At 53.3% G+C, this 21,302-nt stretch overlaps 1 protein-coding gene across 1 annotated transcript in view; it reads right to left on the bottom strand.

Annotated features, from left to right (window-relative positions):
• Nucleotides 1–597: 597 nt before the first annotated feature.
• The window catches only part of PEX14 (peroxisomal biogenesis factor 14), a 140,667-nt gene continuing 119,962 nt past the window's right edge, over nucleotides 598–21,302 (bottom strand). The window contains exons 5-9 of the mRNA XM_059057959.2: nucleotides 11,415–11,500; nucleotides 8,220–8,322; nucleotides 6,953–7,050; nucleotides 3,558–3,649; nucleotides 598–1,801 (exon numbers count right to left, since the gene is read on the bottom strand). Of these exons, the coding sequence (XP_058913942.1) occupies nucleotides 1,363–1,801; nucleotides 3,558–3,649; nucleotides 6,953–7,050; nucleotides 8,220–8,322; nucleotides 11,415–11,500 (818 nt within the window). The 3' untranslated portion in view covers nucleotides 598–1,362. The remainder of the gene's footprint in view (nucleotides 1,802–3,557; nucleotides 3,650–6,952; nucleotides 7,051–8,219; nucleotides 8,323–11,414; nucleotides 11,501–21,302) is intronic.

Genomic DNA, 21,302 nt, shown 5'->3' on the forward strand with positions numbered 1-21,302 from the left:
CTCCGCGGCGGCCCGGGTGCCTGCACTTTGTCTCTAAAGCCCGTGTCTACACGAGGCACCGGACGGGGCCGGGCCCTCTGACCCCCGCACGCTGGGCCACGGCACTGCGGGCTCACCGGAGCCAAGTGCTCCTGGGAAGGCGCGTTCCGTGCTGTTTTTCAGGGTTTAGCTAAATGCTGTGTGAAGAGTAAAGGGAGACAGGGAGGGTGAGAGGGAGACGAGACGGGGGAGGACGAGGGAACAAGACACACTCTCCTGGGAGCACATGCGTCCATTTAAGGAAGGTGAGCTCATCACAGTCCACACCAGGTCTATATACAGTAGCGTGAGGTCCCTTGCCTCCTGGATCAGAACGTCACCCGCCGGCAGCCACTCGGGACCGAGGACGAGACCCTCCAGCTGTGGGTGAGCGGCTGCGACACCTGCCTTACGGGAGAGACTGCCCAAGGGAAGCAGGGGCTGCCCCCATCAGGCCCACCGCAGGGCTGCCGGACGCCACCCCCGCGGCCCCTCCCCGGGCCCACCTGGCGCGGCCTTGGCTGAGATCCACCCCTGGGCACGGGGTGCCGTGAGCAGACAGGGAGCCACAGGCAGGAATTAAATAGTGGCAACTCATATTTATTACAATTATATACAGTCGTATCTTATATTCTGAAACCTATACCTGATCACACAAAAGAACACGTGTTTGGGGGGCGGGGCAGGGCGGGGCAGGGCGGGGCAGGGGACAGACAGGAAGGCCCGGTGCCTGGCTCCTAGTGCACGTGGGACCACATCTCGCCACGGCAGTAGCTGAGCCACGATGCGGCAAGCGAACGGTCGGGAGCGGCGTGATGTCGTGGGTGGCGGACGACCGGGCTGCGGCTGCGACGGGCACACAAGGGTGGCATCGTCCGGGCAGGGACTGGCTGGGGGGCCCGGGGGCCCTCGCCCAGAGGGGAGCGCAGGGCCATTGCTTTTGGGATCACGAGAGCGCGGCCCCCTTGGTCACTGGTGAGAAGCAGTGAGGGAGCCGGGGCGGAGGGAAGGGACGGCAGACGCCAGGCCCCGCGGCTCCTCCTCCAGAGGGTCAGGAGTCAGGTAATAAAGCTACCTCTTGTCATGCGCGGCGTGAGGTTGGCTAAGACGCCCGGCAGACACCCCTGGACGGGACGTCTGCCTGGGAGGGGCTGGGGGGGGCTTGAGCCCAGAGAGTTGGGAGCCCTCGGCCTGACACGAGAGCAAGATCAGAGGCCTGTCTGTCTGCGGCGGGCGGGGTGGACAGGCTTCCGCCCTGACGCCGCCCAGGCCGCGAGGCTGCGGCAGCCCGGCCCCCGGCCGGCTCAAGGCCACGTCCTGCACCTGGACCACGACCCCGGCCACCTAGTCCCGCTCCCGCTCGTTGCTGGCGCCCTCGGGCCGCCGCAGCTTCTCCACCTGCTCGTTGATCTGCCCGTCCCCGCCCCGGCGGTCCTCCCTCTGCACCCCCAGGCGGTCCTCCTCGCCCACGCAGCTCACGTCCTCGTCCTCCTCGTCCTCCCTCTTCTCCTCCTCGCCCTGCACCTCCATCCTCACCTGGCCCTTGACGTCCACCACCCCCTCGCCCTCCTCCTGGGGGCCCAGCAGGTGGTACGTGGCCGTGGAGCCCTCGGGGCTGTGGCCCTCCTTCACGGGGGAGGATGACGTGGACTCATTGCTGACGGGCGAGATGTCACTGCTGCTGTGGTGGTTCACGGCCGCGGGGCTGGAGGGTGACGGGGACTTGACCGGGATCTGCCAGGAGGGGATCTTCGGGGCCGACGGGGAAGGGGGGAACTGCCTCCTGGCCACGGAGGGAGAAGACGGCAGGGTCACCCTCAGAAGAGCCGCACCCTCCCGACCCAGAGCGCTCACGGAGGCTGAGCAGCCACCCCAGGGCCACTGAGCAGGGGACAGGGCCAGGCGACAGGCTGGAGCTCCGCCGCCCACTCCCACCTCCCCTCCCTCCCCCTCCTCTGGAAACAAGGCTTCTTGGCCCGTTGAGGTGGGAGCGGCTGAGACGGAAGCCAGAGGCACCGGGGCTGCCTGCAGAGCCCCCGGTCCACTCAGGGTGCCTCCTGGGGTCCCCTCTGCCTGGGGCCAGGCCCGCCCTCCCTGGCAGCTGCTGGACACTTGGCTCTGGGGGCCCTGCCACGCCCTGGCGCCCGTTTCCTCCCGCCCTTACGGCACTGTCCCAGCCTCCAGCCCTGGGAGGGGCAGCGAGCAACGGTGGAGAGCCAGAAGGCTGGAAAGCCGAGACCCCTGGGCCTCCACTCTCACTCGCCTGTGGCCTGGGCCAAGGCAGGGGCTGGGGGACAGCCTGGCCACTGGTCTCAGGGTCAGAGACATCGGAACCAGAAGGGTAATGCTGGTGACCTAGCACTTTTCTAGAAAACCTCCAAGCTCGACACTTGACAGAAGAGCCAGTTCTCCCTCCCACTCCTGCGTCCCTGCCCTGGGTCCTGGGCCAGCAGCCAGCCCAGCCCAGACCTGGGAAGTCAGGTCCGCTTGGCAAGGGCTTGGAAATCAAGCTCGAGGACAGGCAGGGTCACCCCTGCCTGAGCTGGGAGGACAAAGGCTTGCCGCCTCCTGGGCTGCCCACCAGACCGACCACCAGCTCTGGCCCCGGACAGCCCTTCCACCTCAGACCCTGCCGTGCGGAGCGCACAGTCAGGGCCTCGGCGTTCACCGTGTCCCCAGTGGACAGCCCTCTGGTGCCCCGAGCTCAGCCGTGCCTCTCTGAAAGCCACGCTCTTTCCCCCACAGACAGCCTGGAAGTGGATGGCTTGGAGAACTGGGTCCTCTGGCTGGGACCACGAGACGCTGCCAGCCCCCATCACTGACCTGGAGTGAAGGCCCCCGCTAACCCCCAGGGCGCCCTGCAGGAGGGGTGACCCGGGACACAGGACTTTCAGTTTTCAAGACAGATGGGCGGGGGGGGGGGGGGGTGGCCCGGACAAGCTGGTCACCCTCCTGTCAGGGCCGTGCTGGTGCTGTCCCTACGGAGGGACAAGAGTGAGGCCACAGGAGCTCGGGCGCGGGGAGGCAGGCGCTGCGTCTGCCTCTGCCTTGAATCGTAGGGCTCTTCAAACTGAGCAGGAACAGAGACCCCTGGCCTGGCCCTCTGGGGGGACCTTCTCTGGGACCAAGCTGTCAGTGGAAGGTCCAGCCGGGGCTGAGGACAGGGGAGGAGATGGCCCTATCTGGAGGGGTGGGGATTCTCTCCTCTGCTCAAGGCCCTGCTTCTGGCTCCAGCTGCCCTTGACTGGGTCTTGACAGGACCAAGTGACTGTATCTCAAAACTTGTGGGCACTACAGGCTGTCACCCCTAGAGCAGGGAGGGAGGGGCCTACCGGGGAGGGATGGTGGAAGCGCAAGATTCCCAAACTCAATGCCTGAATCACGCAGCTCGATCTGGGGTGGGACGCACAGGGGCCCCCCAGGGAGACATGCCCCCCACCCCACCCCCAGTGGCTGGCGGCTGCATGGGCCCCAAGAGCTCCCTCCCCCAAGTCGAAGTCACAGAGCAGAACAGAAGCCCGCGCCTTTTCAGCTCCTACCGATTTAAAAGAAGCCCTTTCAAGGAGTTAATTTCCGACTTGAGTTCGTTGATGTTCTGCGACTCCAGGATCCAGTTGGTGGAAGTGGTGGCCTGAAAGTCACACCGGGGACGGAGGATCAGAGCAGCACCTCCTCCCACCCCTTGAAGCTCAGGCTGCTGGGGTGGCAAGGAGGACCATGCAGGACCATGTCCTGCATGCCAGCCGGGAACCCCCTCGGTACGGTTCTGCTGCGGCCCATTCAGGGGTCTGCCTGCCTGGATCTCCGTTTAAGTGACGACTCCCTTAGAACAAACAATCCACAAATCTATTTGGATAGCTGACTATATCAGGGAATCATGACATGCATTCAGGTGAGATAGTGGCATCCTGGTTATGTAAAATAAAACATCAACAACAAAAGAGCCCTTATCTTTTATAGATACACACTGAAGTGTCTGAAGTAGGAAATGATATGCTGTCTGGGATGTGTTTCAAAATCACCGGCGGGTAGGGGTACGGCAGGACGCAGGACGGGCCCAAGGCAGCAGCAGCAGCTGTGTAGCCAGAACACGTGGGCTTGCTGTGCGGGGACCCCCCCATTTCCAAATGTATTTGAAACATTCCATTAAAACAAAACTATTAAGATAAATAAATTCCATCTCTACTACAAGTACTCCCTCCACCTAAGTCCCTCTCCCTGCAGAGAGATATCACACACACACACACACACACACACACACACACACACACACACACACAAAGTACTCCCTCCACCTAAGTCCCTCTCCCTGCAGAGAGATCACACACACACACACACACACACACACACACACACACACACACACACACACACACACACACACCCCTCAACCACAGGTACCTGGAGCCACCTTGGAGTGTCAAGGGAGACACCTGAGCGCCTGCCTGGCCCATCCCCAGCTCGACCCTCAATCATGCCCAGAAGGCAGGCTTCGCCCAGGATACCCTTTCGCACGCAGCTGTAACGTCAAGCCACGCGCTGGGCCCCGCTGTCTGCACAGCCAGGAGCCGAGGGCCAGGCCGCCCGTCCGCAGCTGTTCTTCGGGATGACCCTGAAGGTTCAGCAGAGGGAACGAAGACGTCCCGGAGGAGGGCCCACAGGGGAAGCAGCCACAGGAACCTCGGACAAACGCCACCCTTCCCCGCACACCTTCCTTCCCCTTTGACACCGCTTCCTGTATAAACTTCAGACGACCACACCTTTCTTTGGCAATCTTGCTGGGATAGATGGAGAGGAGGTCCCCCAAACGGCAGCTGCCTCGGCCAAGCTGCCTGTGAAGTGTTTACGGGCCAGTCCCAGGTGTGATGGCCTCGGGTGCGTGGGCCTCTGTCTACGGGTACAAGGCCCCCGCTGCCTGCCACAGAACACCCGGGCCCTGAGTTCAGGAGAGCGTGCGGAAGCCCCAGGCCGGCAGCACAGAGGGGCCCCGCACCTTCCCACCAGCCTGCGGGGCTCTAAGGTGGGGTGGGGGTGCTGTGGGTCCTGTCTCAGCCGGCAGCCTGGCCCGGCTCTGCAGCGGGAAGCCCCCCTGCGGGGGCTGCAGGCCTCAGGAAAGAAACCCCGGGCAGCCTCGGAACGAGCGCACACAGGCGCTCGGCCGCCCTCACGCATATCCCCTCGGGGTCCCTACTCCAGACCACCAGACAGCGCAGACCCAGGAGCCACTGCTCTGGCCTCTCTGAGACCTTGAAAGCTATAGCAGCCCATTAACAAGGGAGCAATTTCCACTCACTGGCCTACAAAGGACTCAAATTTCCAAACGCATATGGTGCCAGATGCCAGGATTTCGAAATAAAATCTGACATCTGGGGCTTTTTAGCCAGTCTCTAAAAAACAGTTGTAGAAAACTCCCAGCCTTCAGTTTTATGTAGGTTTTTTAATTACTGAATGCTCTTCTTTTTAATTTTTTACAGTGCTGCAGTAGGGGTTTGGAAGCCAGATATAAAAACTTACATTACAGCTGAGAAAACACAGCTCTGAGTCTTTGGTTTATGGGGTAACCGAAGCCTTCACACAGATGGGTTTAGACACCAGTAAGCACGGCTTCAGCACAGCAGAGAATGAAAGGGGCTGGGGGCGGGCGGGGGGCGCAGCAGAAAAACAAGCACAAGACACCCTCAGAGGCGGCGCTCAACCACCAAACGCTACCCCGGGCCCCCTCCACTCCTAAAATGCAACATGTGGTCTTAATCTTAATGCTTAAGGTCTGAAAACAGTTTTCCAATTTCTGGAAAGGCTTCTGGCCACTGGCAGGCTGCCGCTTCAAAAGACAATGGAGGAGAGGTGGTCGCAGGCTGTGACCGCCTCCTCGGCTGCTTTATGGGCCGCCGGCCGGCCTGCGGGGAGCGTGCACGGCGGCCGGCGGCGGCCACTGGCCTCCGTGGGTGGGGTACCCCGCGAGAGGATTCTCAGGGACCCCCTCCACAGGAGCGCCGGCTCACACGGAGTTGCGCGCTGGGGTGGGGCTTCCTCTGGGAGAGCTGCTTGGAGCGAGATCCTTTACAGCACGGCTGAGTGGAAGCAGCCAGAAAGCAACCCGGGAGGTGGGGATGGAGTGGGGGGGGGCAGTGGACGCCCTGGAGCCACTGGACACTGTCTCCCGGGCCTAGTCTGTCTCGGGAACACCCTGTCACACACGCACAGAACCCAGACCCAAGGCCTGCCATCCTGGGGCTGACGGGAGCCAGGCTCTGTCCTCAGTGGGGACAGGCGACGAGGGAGGTGCGGTACAGCTCCCTCTTACAGACGAGGGGACAGCAAGTCGCTTGTCTGCGGTCACACAGGTAGCACAGGGTACAGGGGAGCCTGAACCCCGGTGGTCTGATCCTAGGGTCTGATGTTGCCAAGACAGCTCCAGATGTGCAAAGTGAGGCAAGGAAGCCGCCTCAGTCGACCCCAGGTGGGTCTACACTCCTCTGGGGGTTGCTGGATCCCGAGGCCTGGGTTTGGAGAACCCACCCACGGCAGCATCTCAGCCCAGGGTCTGGCACTCTCCTCCCACCCTGTTCCCTGCAATCGCTCTTGGCAATGCCGGGACCTCTGACCTAACTTGCGGTGGAGACCATCCTGTGTCGACACCGGCCACCACCACATCTGGGGCGTGTGCTGCCACGGGAGGGCCACAGGCACAGAGCTGCTTTTCCTCCCTCCTGTTGGAAGGCGACACGGAGACAGAAGGGACAGCCTCCGTCACTGAATGCCACATCACCCACACGGTGACCACCTCCTGTCTCTACAAGGGCAGGGTCACCGGTGTCAGAAGAGACAACATCAGACCCCAGTGGATGCAGTGAACTGGGCACAAAGGACGGGAGTGAAGAGCCATGCAGGGCAGACCCAGACCTAGAGGGACCAGAGGGTCAGGGACAGGTACCTTGGCTGTGGCCAGTTCGTGGGCGAGTTCCTGGACTTTCTGTTGCTGCTGAATCAGCAGCTCCTGGACAGAGGCTAAAGTCATCTGTAACTGAGTCACTGGGAGGAAAGAGCAGTTGCATCTCTGTTAAATGATACAGATTCTTCCTTCTGTCCACACAGCTATAAGTTGCTGCATCTAATTTATCTGCAGACATTCCCCCCCACCCCACCCCCGGCCCGTGCAATCCATATAATTCATCTGCACTCTGGGGCATCTACCTGCACTGTATCTAACCTCTAGTAGTTCTACTTTATCTTCTATTGTGTAGTTGTCCGTGGTCAACAGTAGTATATCCATCCAAAACCTCTCCCCTCTAATTATATCTGTCTATGATTCGCTTGGCTCTTGCAACTTCCATCCTGCCTGCATCCCCCATCTCCCGGGCCTCCCCACGCCACTGCAGAACTCATGGAAAGTCTCCAGTCCTGGGAGAGGGACACCTCAGTCCACAACATCCCGGAGTGGTTACCAACTGCAAATCCCACCTCCTTACGGCTCCTTCCTGTCCTCCCCGCCCAACCCAGAGGCTGCTGGAGCTCCCGGTCCACCGTCAGCCTCCAAGGGGACATGCCAGAAGGGCACATGCTCCAGAGGGTTTCCGAGGGCTTCACAAACATGCCCCCGAGGGACAGACTCCTGCCTGGGACAGGTGGCTCTCTAGTTTGCCAGAGTTTTTAGATTCAGAGGCTCCATCTAGTAAACAAGTTTATAAAGGAGAAAACCACCAATGGCGCGACAGGCCCAGCTAATCTGGGCCGTCACTGGGGCACCAGGTAATGAACGTGAGCCCCGTGGAGTCGATGACAGAGGAGGTGGCCGGGGTCCCTGGAGCCGCAGTAATTACAGCCTCTCTTGACCCTGTGTTGGATTCTTAGAGGGAAGGGGGGAAATTGCTGAAAACCCCCCTGAAAACCTCATAGAAGCAGAAATTAAAAATGAACTTTACAGCCCTTAGAAAGGCTGTCATTTTATTCCCCTTATTAATATTCTGAGGTTGGGAGCCTTTCCGTAAAAACATAATTAATTGAGGCCGTGCCGACAGTAAACAAGCAATTTCAAATTAAACCGAAATGACGGCGGCTTCATTTGCAAATGTGAACAGATTCTCAGAGCAGATAAATGAAGTCACCACATAAAGTGGAGACGGCGGGGAGAGGGGAGGGGCAAAGAGGGGCTGCTCGGTGAAGGTTCTGAGGGGTGACCTGGTGGAGTCATTAATCTTTACCTGTCTGAGCCACGCTGCCACTCAGCTCCGAGAGACTCGCCTCCATCCTCTCCAGTTGCTTCCTGTCCTCCCGGCCGCCCATGATGAGGGGGAGCAGGTACTTCTGCAGGAAGCAGGGTGCACGTGAGGAACGGGTACGTACTTGGGATACTCTTCATCAGTCTCCCAAATTCTGCCGACCAACTTTCTCTCCGGCCAACCCACTTTCGGAAACCCTACGCCAACACCGTAAATGAACAAGACATCTGAAAAGTATGTGGCTGTGATTACAACCACATTAAAAAAAAAAAGACAACTCTGTCTGAATCAGGACCAGAACCAGGAAACAGGGGCACAAAAAATCCATTTGACCCACTATGATGGAGCACTTTTTGGTTCTGTTAGATTTTTAAATGTTGCTGTATACAATACTTCTGTGTCCAAATACACTCAAAATTCTACTTTAAAAGTTGTATATCATAAAAATGCAAAAGGTTATACAAGAAAGTGACACCACTGGTGCCTTCCAGGGGGGAGTGGAAGGGAAGTTTGCTGTACACTCTTCTGAACCTTTAACATTTTGAACCACGTGAATGAATTCTCCGTGCGGAAACAAACAAGTAAAAATAAACCAAAAAATTATTCAAGAAACAAGATCAAAATCCACAACAGATCTGTGGGGCCTTTGGCTCTTTCACTAGGAGGGGATAATAATATGGGTATTCCGGGGCTGCCTAAGGAAGTCACACCCATTCTTCTTCTTCGAAAAGCCTTCAATCCTCAGATGAAGCTTCCTTCAGGTAAGAGTTAAATGCAGCCAGACTCTCCCAGAACCGAGACATGGGGCAGAAGGCGGAGCAAGGGGCAGAACCAGGAGAAACTGACCAACTGACCGTCGGGGAGAAAGGAAGCTGAGGCTGCAGGGCAATCTCGAATGTTCTCCGAGAATCTCGGAACATTCAGGAGGAAGGCAGACGGGGCGCGGCTGGTAACTGACTGCCTGCTTGGAGGTGTGAAGGGATAGAGGTGGGCGGCAAGGTGGCCGCTGGGAGAGCTGGACGAGAGCACATGGGCTCCAAACTCCTAAAACCCAGGACATGGCGCCCCCCCATCTTAGGAGCGTCAGACCAGTCACCAACTTTACTGGGGTGGCACCAGGGGTGGCACAGTGCACGCTTGGCAGGTGTGGTAACTGGCAGGTGTGACCAAAGGAGACTTTGGTTCTTACTCCATTTGGGCCCCAGACAGGAAAAGACAGCAACTTCTCCATTAAGGCTTCTGTACTGGGGAAGGGAAAGGAGGTCTCTCACAAGGGGCCTGTCAGAGAACTCATTTCAAGAGCAACTCCTAAGTGAAGATCACTGTTTAGCATACGTATAGAAGCATGTTCTATTTTGCAAAGTGCTTTTCAACCATCGTGTGAGTTATTACCCACAGCTGAGCCGAAACTCATAAAATGGAACCTTACGTTCCAGGTTGAAAATTTCCTAAGTATAAAAGTCAAGAAATTCTTACACGTGTAATGGACTAAAAATTCCATTTCTAAGATCAAAAGTGCCAAGGAAACGAACACATAGACTACCCCAGCCTAAACCTTTACATATTTATAAAACAAGATAACAGCTTACCTCTCCTTTTTGTTTTTTAATTTAGCAGATGTTTTTAAAATTCTTTTCACCATCGTGACTGATCTTTCAATGTCTCTTCTTTTTTAAAGCAGAGACTAAAGATCAGAGAGAGCTTCGTGGAAACAACTGATGACACCTCTGCTTTGCTCCAAGGGGAGCTGTGCTTTCTGTCTCCACCAGGTCACAGGCCGCCCAAGGGCAGCCACGTGACCATCAGGTACCGCTTAGCAGAGCTGGGACACTGATGCGAGAATCCTGTCTTAGCATGTTCTTCTTCTTGGTGACTGTATGCAGTCAGTGGTTGGAAATAGGCTTTCAGCCCACAATGGCATCAGAGGGAGAAGTCTCAGGACCCAGAACATCTTGCTTCTGGATTTCTAACGTGGAGATTCCCAACTTCAAGAATAAATGTTACACTGAAAAGATTATATTCTGCTACAACTCTGTCAATAGCTTTTGCACTTAAGTGAAAAATTAAGAATCCCAGAGTGCAATGCTGAAACATGTTTCATGTGCTAAAAGTTAAACATGGGGGGGACTTCCCTGGTGGTCTAGTGGTTAGGACTCCGTGCTTCCACTGTAGTGGGCACGGGTTTGATACCTGGTCAGGGAACTAGGATCTAGCAAGTTGTGTGGCGTAGCCAAAAAAAAAAAAAAAAAAAGTTACAACATGAATCTGGAGAGTCATTTTTTAAAACTCTCCAAATCAGAGATGGAGTCGCAGGTGGCCTCAGAAGGAAAGGGGGCTTCTCTTTCCAGGACCAGCAGAGAGTAACTCCTCCCGCCACTCTTTTACCCTTTGTCTCTAGGGACCTACCCTGGCTCTTCATCTTCTAAAAAAGACTCAACTAGCTTCAAATCAAAGTTAGTAGCTGGTAATTAGTATCTGATTAGATCTGGTATCAAGGAAGTAAACGTTACTTCATGCCTGCAGCTCTGTTGTAAGCAATGAACTCTGGGATCCTGAGGGTTGACTACGAAGTCCATGAAAAACCCTAGGTTTACATGGATGCCAACAGGATACATAGGGGGGGAAGGTAGCTCCCGTAAATACAGAGATGCTCAAGAGCGTGCAGAGCACTTCCTGTGTGCTGGGTGCAGAGCACTTTCCAGAGGAGCACTGACTCCTTTCAGCATCACAACAGCCTAGTAAGGTATATACTACTGTCCCCATTTTACACACAGAACCGCTGAGCCTGAGGTCACACAGCTGCCAACCGGCAGAGCCAGGGCAGCACAGGCAGCCGGGCTCCAGCGTTCACGCTCTTAACCACACGTCACTGTCTCTCAAAAAGGTCTGGCCTGCTCAGTAAGTGCCGGGCACTGTTCTCAGCACCTGATGTGGCTCGCTGATCGACGGGCCTCGTCACCCTGTGCAGCAGGGACTTGGAGGGGAGATACCGAGTCCAGCAGATGAGGCGGATCTGAACCTGCCAAGCGCACCCACCCGGGTGGGAACAGGACCAGAACTTGACCTGGACGCCCCTCAGCGAGCGAGATCATCAGGGCGCTCAGCCTTCTGCAGGCAGGCCCACTGCTGCCCCAGGCTCAGGGCAGCGCCAAGGAGGTGCAGGGAGGGGCAGCTTACCTTGTAGAGCTGATGAAAGCCAAACGCTATCCCTGCCATGATGATGGCCAAGGCGCTGTAATCTCTCCACCGGGAACCCGCAGGGCCTAAGGTCGGGGGAAAGGCACGTCAGGAGCAGAGGCACTGGCGCCCCCCCTGCGGCAGGAGAGCACACGTGGATTCAGGCTCCTCATGTCAGTCAGGGGGCGTGTCTCGCACTCAGATGGGGGTGAGCATCAGGACGCGGCCGGGCTGCGTCTCACTCCTCCTCCCAGAGGCCCCTGGACTGTGCAGCTGCCGTGGGCTGCTGTCTAGACGGGCTGAGGCCCGGCGTGGGAGGTGGGTGGCAGAGGCGATCTGAAGACCTAGGGCACAGGCTCCACTCTCGAGGAATAAAGGATCCAGTGAGGCTGCCATGAGCACACCTAGGTGTGCACGAGTACACGTCCACACGCCCTCCTACGTGAGCGTGGAGCCACCTCAGAGCAGGGCAAAGGCCGCACCACCTGTTTATTCAACTCGATGAAGCCCTGACAGGGTGCACAACGGTGGCGTAGGCGCGGTTTACAGCGGTGGTGAGACCCCTGCCCTGTTCTGTTCTGCTCTCACACTGAGCCTGGCGGAGAGGAGACAGCCTATACCAACCACCGAACAAGGTGGCTCCAGACAGCGATCGCGAACACCGAACGGGACCAGGAGAGAGTGCGGACGGCGGGGCCTCGGTGGAGGGGGAGGCCGAGACCTGTGCGGTCCCGGGCACGGCGCTCCAGGCGGGGGACAAGGAAGTGCAAAGGCTGAGGCTGACCTGTGCTCAAGCAGACGGGGGAGCCCCTGGGCTTCACCCAGGGTGAGGGGGCTACTGCTGGCCAAGAGGCAGCAGGAGCAGAGAGGGGAGCGGTGGGGGGAGCGGGGCGGGGGGAGGGCGGGAAAGGCTGGCCCGGCGGTGAGCGCACCCAAGGAACCTCGCCATCGTTTCCCAAGCAGCGGGGTCACTGAAGGCTCTGAATCAGGGAGTGGGGTGGTCAGCTCTTGGGTTTTGGGAGAACATCAGCAGCGAGCACCGAGGGCAGCTACAGGTGGGAGGCCGCGGAGGCAGGAGAGCAGGGAGAGGCTACCGCGAGGGGCCTCCAAAGGCAAGAGGGACTGAGAGCCCAGGACGGACCGTCTCAGGGGATCCGGACACGGGCGGCCGGTCTTCACGCAGAATCAAGCCCTTCGGAACACAAAGTCCCCTCCAACCCCTGAACGAACTTCTAGTTCCAGAGGAGGACAGGAGAGTTCTCTACTTCACAACCTTCCCCATGAACTGTTTACGAGTGCCTTCAGGTCCACAATCTGATGTGACACCCAGCGATTCTGTCAGGCACACGGGAAAGCACGAGCTCCATCTGGAATGTCTACCTGGAGCAGCCATGTCCAGGCCACCCAGCTGCCTCCTCTCAAGGGACCAGCCACTGGGCAGGGGGCGGCGAGGGGTGGGGGTGGTGCGTGGGCCACCGTTTCCAGAACCATCGGTGGTGCAGGACACCACCGGTCTGTGGCCTCAGACCAGGTGCCAGGACAGTGACCCAGAAGGCACCCACCCGAGGCACACTGCTGCGACAAGGACCTGGGATCTGGAAGTGGATCTAGGAGAGAAGGTGAGGGAGGAAGAGCCACCGCACTGCACACGCGGCCGGGCGCCTCATCTCCTCCGAGACGGACACCGGTGGCTCCAGCCGTCCCCCTCCCCTGGGCCTGCAGATACTGGCCACATCCTGGCGCTTCGTGACCAAAGGAGAGCAGCAGAGGGGCGGTTCTAAAAGTCCTTGGCAGGATGTGAGCACACGGGGAGGAGGGGCTGCTGGCATACAGTCTGACCGGGGATCCAAGTGGCAAAGACCTCCATGCGGGTGAGGAGGATGCTCCCCCCTCCCTGAGCTGCTGAAGGGGGCTCTCAGGAGGCAGAGACGACGGTGATGGGAGAGCCTGGAACGGTGTCTCTCCCTGGCCACCCGACCCTGCCCCCGCTTGTGGATTCCACACAAGTTTCCCAATGCGGCCCGGCCCAGAGTCTCCTGCACAGACTGTGATCAACTGCCTTCCTGAGCTTAACACACGCACACGGTCTAAACATCACGCAGCACACGTCAGTCTACTGCAGAGAGGCTTCCTCCACCACCAAGAACCACTGAGTTAATAGTTTCTTCTTTATCCTGCAGAGAATTTTTATGCAAGTATGAGGCAACACACATGGGCATTATTTTCCTTCTCTTTTCCCCATTTCTCATTCTTCTTTTTTGCTAAAGCTGCATAATACTCCTTTAAACCAATTCCCTAATGATGGACATTTAGATGATTTCCAGTCTTTTCCTATTTCACACAACGCTGCCATCAGTAAGCATCTCATGTACACGTCTATCTGTAAACGTGAACTCCTAGGAGGCGGGGCCAGTGCAGTCTGAGATAGCCTGTCACACTGTCCTCCACGGGGGCTGAACCAGTTCATTCCTACCTGTTTCCTCACAGCCACCCCAACGTAACGGGTTAAGCACACGCACAGATTTCTGCCAGTACTAGAGCAAAACAACAGTACCTCCCTCTAGCTTTAATTTGCATTTACCTTATTACAGGTGAGGACTGAGCAATCTTTTCATCTGCATCTCCTTTTTGGTATAGTATTCGTTCCCTACTTTTCTACTCAATTTTATTAATTTCCTTCCTCAATTCATGGAAACTTCTTATACAAAAGGGAAATTAGGGCTTCCCTGGTGGTGCAGTGGTTGAGAGTCTGCCTGCCGATGCAGGGGACGCGGGTTCGTGCCCTGGTCCGGGAAGATCCCACATGCCGCGGAGCGGCTGGGCCCTGAGCGTCCGGAGGCTGTGCTCCGCAACGGGAGAGGCCACAACAGTGAGAGGCCCACGTACTGAAAAAAAAAAAAAAAAAAAAAAAAAAAAAAAAGGGAAATTAGCCCTCTGTCTGTGAAAGGAGTTGTAAAAATTCCTAGTATATTTTTCTTTTGACTCTGCTTATGGTCTGCTTTTTGTGGCACGGAGTGCTTTCATGTTTACGTAAACTTATCGATCTATTCTTTTACGGGTTCTGGGGCTTGGGGCACGGCGAGCCAAGACTCCCCACTCCTCTCCAGGGTTGCACAGTGACTCTCAGGGTTCACGTCTACACACTGTCTCCAGAAGGGAGCTCTGCTGCTTTGACCTGCAGTGAATACCCCCACCCGATGCGCAGCGACATAGAGGAGTGACCGCTGATGGTGAAATGGAAAACTCTGAGACCACTGAGGTAGACCTTCCACTGTGACCCTGAGCAGCCAGGAGGCTCCGGGCCCCAAGCAGGCACCTCTCTTGGCTCAGCCTGCTCTGCTCTGACTGCCTTGATTCCAACATCTGGTGCAAGTTCATTTTTAGGAGGAAAAAGCAAAGACAGAGTAATCTTGCCACTTTTCAAAGGAGTCGCTGTGGACCGAAGCCCCATGCTGTTCCGTGGGGCTTCAATCCACACCCAGAACGTCCATCTGTGCTGCAAAAATCCCCAGAGAAAGTATTCAAAATGGGCACATGTCCAGAAAGTTCTACTCACCAGTGACTTCTCAAATACCCACTAAATATCTTACAGGAAAACAGCTGCAACTGGGCTGAAAACTGGACCAGAACCCAAAGTTTGCTGCATCCTTCTTCTTTCCTGCAAACACACAGTGCACGCCTTGAGAAGTTCAGCCTTTCGTTCTGGTACCAGAGCCGAGGCTGGGCAGATGCTGGCAGGTCAGGGGTCCAAGAACCAGGACCTCTCCTACCGCTGCTCCCCCCTCTCCGGAGCCTGATCTCCTCAAGCACCAAGAAACACCTGTGGCTCCCTGCCGGCCGCACCTTCACCCCCACATGGCTCCTTGTTTCTGCCATGCTCGCGTTAAGAACATTTTATTGCCCCCTGGTTTTCATTATTAATGAAAAGGGACCAGAATGATCTTTCCTAAAGTTCAGAGAGTCTATAAAGACAAGAAGCTGAAATGCCATTTTACTCGTTTTGGAGATGTGTGATACAATCCTGTCTTGTGGCAAAATGAAAAAAGAGAAAAACGAAGACGGAGATAACTCTTATCCACGGCATGCCTTTCAAGGGGTACAGACCAGGACAACTGAGAAAGCACTCGGCATGACCCCAAACTAGCTCAGACCCCAGCCACGACCACCTGGAGCCCTCCCTGCTGCCCACCCTGGGGCCAATTGTTTCCAAGTCCAGTGCAGACCCCCACTGAGGGAACCCAGGGCACCTGGGAGCTACAGCCTCTTGTCACTATGCTCCTGAATGTCCAGAAAATACAGTCGAGGGCAGAAAATAGGGCCAGTCGCTCTTCTGCCCCAGCTCAAAAGTAAGGGGAGTGGAATGAATGAGGCTTTCAAAAGCTTCAGAGCCTCTAGCCTGACAAAGACGCCCGCCTGCAGGCAAGGCAGACTGGGAGCCAAGCTGGCAAGAGGCCTGGCTCCACCGCCGCCAGATGGCCCCGGAGACAGTTCTCTCTTCTCACCAAGCACAGACCATTTGACTGAAGGCGGCAGAGCTTTGCTAGATTTAAAGAACCCAGGGACAGTGAACATTAATACATCAGTCACAACAGGTGTCTGTCAGTGAGTTTCTCAGAGACACCAGCATAATAAAAATGAAAAGACTCAATAATTTTGACACTCTTAGGACAACAAGAGAAAAGGCAGAACTTGAGTGAAGTTTGGGAGGTGTACGGGCAGAGAAAAATGACTTAGAATATACAGAGAAGGGTTTAAGTAAAAAAGGGTGCCTTGAAATTGTGACATACAGAATGCGTTGCCTTGGGTGCCTGCCTACGTTCTTCCACAGGCTTAGGAACAACAAGGTAAATAAACACGTTTGTGAACTCACACCGTTTGCCCGGGCTTACCTGTCAGCATCACTGCACAAAGAGAATCAGTAATCTCACTCACAGGACAGCTTTTTTGACTTCTCTTGTGTTGCTAATAATTGTGGCAATTCAGTGCCCGGAATAATCTCTCTACATCTTGTCACTTGCCTATCTCGATGAGGTAGAAAAGAAAGACAACTCAAGTTTCATCAGGTTTATCAAGGGTCTTAAAGATTTTCTAACCCAAATCTCTCAATGGACAGATGGGGAACAAAGACTCTGAGATATTATGTATATGCCTGTAAGGTAATAGGCAGTTCGTGCCAAATTAGAACCTGGGTCTTCTGAATCCCAAACCAGCACACTCTCCACTGTTACACATTTACCATCAAAGTACCTTTAAATGGGAGAACTCTACTGAAGTACCATGCTCTATACTTCTGGCCACTTAAACAAAAATTTACTGAAATCCCCAAAAAATAAAAAACAGAAGATGAAGAACCCAGGGACAATGATATTGTTTACTGTCATTCAGATTCCAATTGTCTCCAGCACTCGGCCAACGGGCTTGACTCGCCAACTCGCCAAAGGGCCCAGCACTTTACCAGCACCTCATGGCTGGCCTCTCCCGAGGATGAACAGGCAGTCGACTGCAGCAGCACTTCTCCTCCCGCACAGCTGTGCATTTCTGGGACTGCCTTCATGTCTGAGGCTGCAATGAGGTCAGAGGTCAGACTACTGTAGGGAGAAGAGCGTCAGGTTCTTTGGAACTCAACGCCTTCCTTACCCTCCCAAGGACTCCATCAACTAGCCTGAGCTCTCACAGTGTCCACAGGGCCTGCCTGCCCAAAAGGCTAGGGCTTCCGGTGAATCCATGGTGTATGGCAGCCGCCTCGGGGGCAGAAAAGCTGAACCCTAGGGCTCCCTAACCCTTCACTGATCACCAACTAAACCGACATTACTCAGCTCCTTTATTTGTATCTCAACCTACCAAGAGAGTCTCACCTAGCAGGCGAGAACAGACATCACCAAATAAGGACACACGTGGAGCGGGAATCGCGCACACGACACAGCATGAAACCACCGACTCAGGGACTCTCGGACACCAAGCAAATCCCACAATCCAGTAAAGAGTCATCAACGAAAGAGAGCTGAAAGCTGTCATGAAATCATCCTGCTGAGACAATCTGGATCCAGTGAGGTACTGGCTGACAACAGGGAGACGCTATCAAGCCGTTGGGGAGGCTGGCAGCCTGAGCACAGGGCAGGGCGCTGGGCACGCCGGGCTGCGGTCCCCTCCAGGCCCTTCAAGGCTGGAGCCGCGACTCCGCACAGCAGTGGTTTCTCAAACCATCCCATCCGTTTTGTTCACAAGGCGCGCTGAAAACGGAATGACAAGACAGGTTCGTCCACAGTGAGGTACTGGAACAAAGCCAGTCCGCCAGATCAGTGCTTGTTACAGGGAAGGACTGCCAGGCTAAATGCACAGGGCAGGGAGACTGGTGACCAGCTGAAAGGTACCACAGGCTGAGCTGTGGCTGGCAGCGGCCAGAAAGACAAACCGACCCAGAGCACAGCAACTAGTAACAGAGCAGCTCTGCTCTGAAGAGAAGCACCTGGGCAGCCTGGAAGGCAAAGGCACCACAGCAGCCCAACAGAAGTCACATTTGAAAACCCAAGGCCTGGCTTCACATGAATGTCCTGTGAAAGACGATCTTTTCCACTTCTCATGGGCTGCAATGCTATCAGCAGTGTCATCTTTAGGCAGGAAGGACACTGAGAGGCATATCCATATCCTCACTCACAGACTAAAAAATATGAGCTCTAATTAAACTGTAAGAATTCAGAAGAGTCCAGAAATGGAACCATGCTTGCATGGTCAACTGATTTTTGACAAAGAAGCCAAGGCCGTTCTATGAGAAAAGGATAATCTTCACAACAATTGTGCTGGGACAACTGGATATCTGTAGGGGGGTAAAAAAATGAACCTTGACCCTTTCCTTACACCATACATAAAACTTAAAATAGATCATATGTCTAAACAAAAAAGAAAAAACTGTAAGAAAACAGAAAACACAGAAGAAAATCTTTGCAACCTTGGGGTAGGAAAACACATCCCAAGATACAAAAAGCATGAACCAGGGACTTCTCTGGCAGTCCAGTGGCTAAGACTTCACCTTCCAATGCAGGGGGTGCGGGTTGGGAGCTAAGATCCCACATGCCTCTAGGCCAGAAAACCAAAACATAAAACAGAAGCAATATTGTAACAAATTCAATAAAGACCTAAAAAAATGGTCCACATCAAAAAATCTTTAAAAAACAAAACAAAAAAAGCATGAACCATTAAAGGAAAAAAAAATGATAAAATGGACATCATCAGAATTTTAAGCTTTTCCTTTTCAAAAGGCACTGTCAAGAAAATATCTCCATAGGCTGGGAGAAAACATCTACAAAACATGTATCTGATGAAGGACCTGTAACCAGAATATATAAAGACCTTTTATAACTCAATAATAAAAAGACAAATAAGGTGATTTTTAAAAGTGACACTTCACAAAAGATACATGAATGGCCAATAAACACATGAAAATATGCTTGACATCACTAGTCATTAGAGAAACACAAAAGTACAATGAGATTCTATTACCTACACATTAGACTGGTTAAACTTAAAAACTGAGAATACCAAATGCTGACATGGATGTGGAACTACTGAAATTCTCACACATTGCTGATGGGAATGTAAAATGGCACAACCAGGAGACTTCCCTGGTGGTCCAGTGGTTAAGACTCCACCCTTCCACCGCAGGGGGCGAGGGTTCGATCCCTGGTTGGGGAACTGGGATCCCACATGCCTCGTGACACAGCCAAAAAATAAAAATAAATTTTTTAAAAAGAATAATATAGAAAAAAAGTTTTAAAAAAGTGAAATGCCACAACCATTTTGGAAAATAGGTTTACAATATCTTACAAAGTTAAACATACACCTAACATGTGACTAAGGCATTCCACTCTCAAATATTTACCTAAAAGAAAGGAAATATCTGTGTACACAAAGACTTGTTGTACATGAATGTCAGAGAAGCATTATTCATAATAGCCCCAAACTGGAAACAACCCAAACAGCCACCAATGGTCAATGGATAAACAAATTGTGAAATAACCATATATCGGAGTCACGGGACTTAGCAAACTGCCCAGTTGGCCAAGTCCCACCTCATCCTACTTTTTTTTCAGCTGTGAGCTCAGAATGGTTTTCGTATTTTTAAAGGATGGGGGTCGGGGGGGGTGGGTGTATATGTGACAGAAACGTGTAGTTCACAAAGTCTAAAATATTTTCTACCTGGATCGATCTCAAAAGCATTACGTTAAGATACAAAAGACTATGTGCTGTATGATTCCATTCACGTGAAATTTTAGTCTTTCATTACAATACATGAAACTATAGTATTGGTTATACGAGTTGAGTTACAGTATGTACAACTCATCAAAGTGTATACTTAAAATGGATTTATCTTATTGTATATAAATTATACTTCAAAAAACCTGATTAGAGGGCCTCCCTGGGGGTGCAGTGGTTAAGAATCCTCCTACCAATGCAGGGGTCACAGGTTCAAGCCCTGGTCCAGGAAGATCCCACATGCCGCAGAGCAACTAAGCCCACGCACCACAGCTACTGAGCCTGTGCTCTAGAGCCTGCGAGCCACAACTACTGAGCCCATGTGCCACAACTACTGAAGCCCACACACCTAGAGCCCGTGCTCCACAACAAGAGAAGCCAGTGCAATGAGAAGCCCGCGCACTGCAACGGAGTAGCCCCCACTCGCTGCAACTAGAGAAAGCCTGCGTGCAGCAACGAAGACCCAAAAATAAAATAAATTTTTTTTAAAAAATTAAGAAGCCAGAAATATAGAACTGCCATATGAGTGAGCAATCACACTCCTAGATGGCTACCCAGGAGGAATGAGAACATACGTCCACACACTTGCCCACACACACCCTCAGCAGCATGAGTCCTGTGGCCCAAACTGGAAACAACCTGAACGTCCACCAACTGGTGAACTGACAGACAAAATGTGGTCCATCCATACAATGGAATACTAGGTCAACGATAAAAAGGAAGGAAGTAATGCTACATGATACAACAGATACAACACAGAGAACCTCAAAAACAAGCTAAGTGAAAGAAGGAAGGTACAAGGGATCACATACTGTATGATTCCATTTACCTGAAATGCTCAGCGAAGGTAAATTTACAGTGGTGGAAAGTAGCTTAGTGGTTGCCTGGAGCTGGAGGTAAGATTAACAGTAAACGAGCGCAAAGGATCTTATTTGGAGAATGAAAGTGCTCTAAGACTGATAGATGACTGCATCGTTCAGTAAAGTTGCTAAAAACCATTTGACTGGACACTTGAAATGGGCAGGTTTTATAGTATGTAAAATATACTTCAATAGCTTAAAAAATTTTTTTAAATAAAGCTAGAAACGGACCCATGTATATATAAACAATTGCATTTTGATAAAGGGACACATAACTCACTGGGGACAGGATAATCTTTTGAACATCTGGTGGTGGCACAAGGGGACAGCCATTAGGGAAAAATGAACCCTGACCTTCACATTACACCACATACAAAAGTTAACTGACAGTGAATCACAGATCTCAACATAAAAGCTAACACTATAAAACTTCAAGAAGAAAACACAGGGGGAAATCTCTCCAACCTTGGGGTAAGCAAAGGCTTCACAGGTAGGACACAAAAACCATGAATTGTTAAAAAAAAAAAAAAAAAAAAAAAAAAGATAAATGGATGTCATCAATTTTTAAATCTTTTGTTTTTCAAAAGGCAACGTAAAGCAAAAGAAAAAGCTAGCCACAGACTGGGAGGAAATACTAACCATGCATACACCTGACAAAGAACTTGAATCTAGAATATATAAGAACACTTCCAACTCAATAATAAGAAGATAATTTTAAAAGGACAAAGATTGGAACAGACACGTCACAAAAGCAGATATGTAAATGGGCAACAAGCAC

Source organism: Kogia breviceps, chromosome 1, assembly GCF_026419965.1.
Source record: "Kogia breviceps isolate mKogBre1 chromosome 1, mKogBre1 haplotype 1, whole genome shotgun sequence".
In the NCBI taxonomy this organism is placed as follows: domain Eukaryota; kingdom Metazoa; phylum Chordata; class Mammalia; order Artiodactyla; family Physeteridae; genus Kogia; species Kogia breviceps.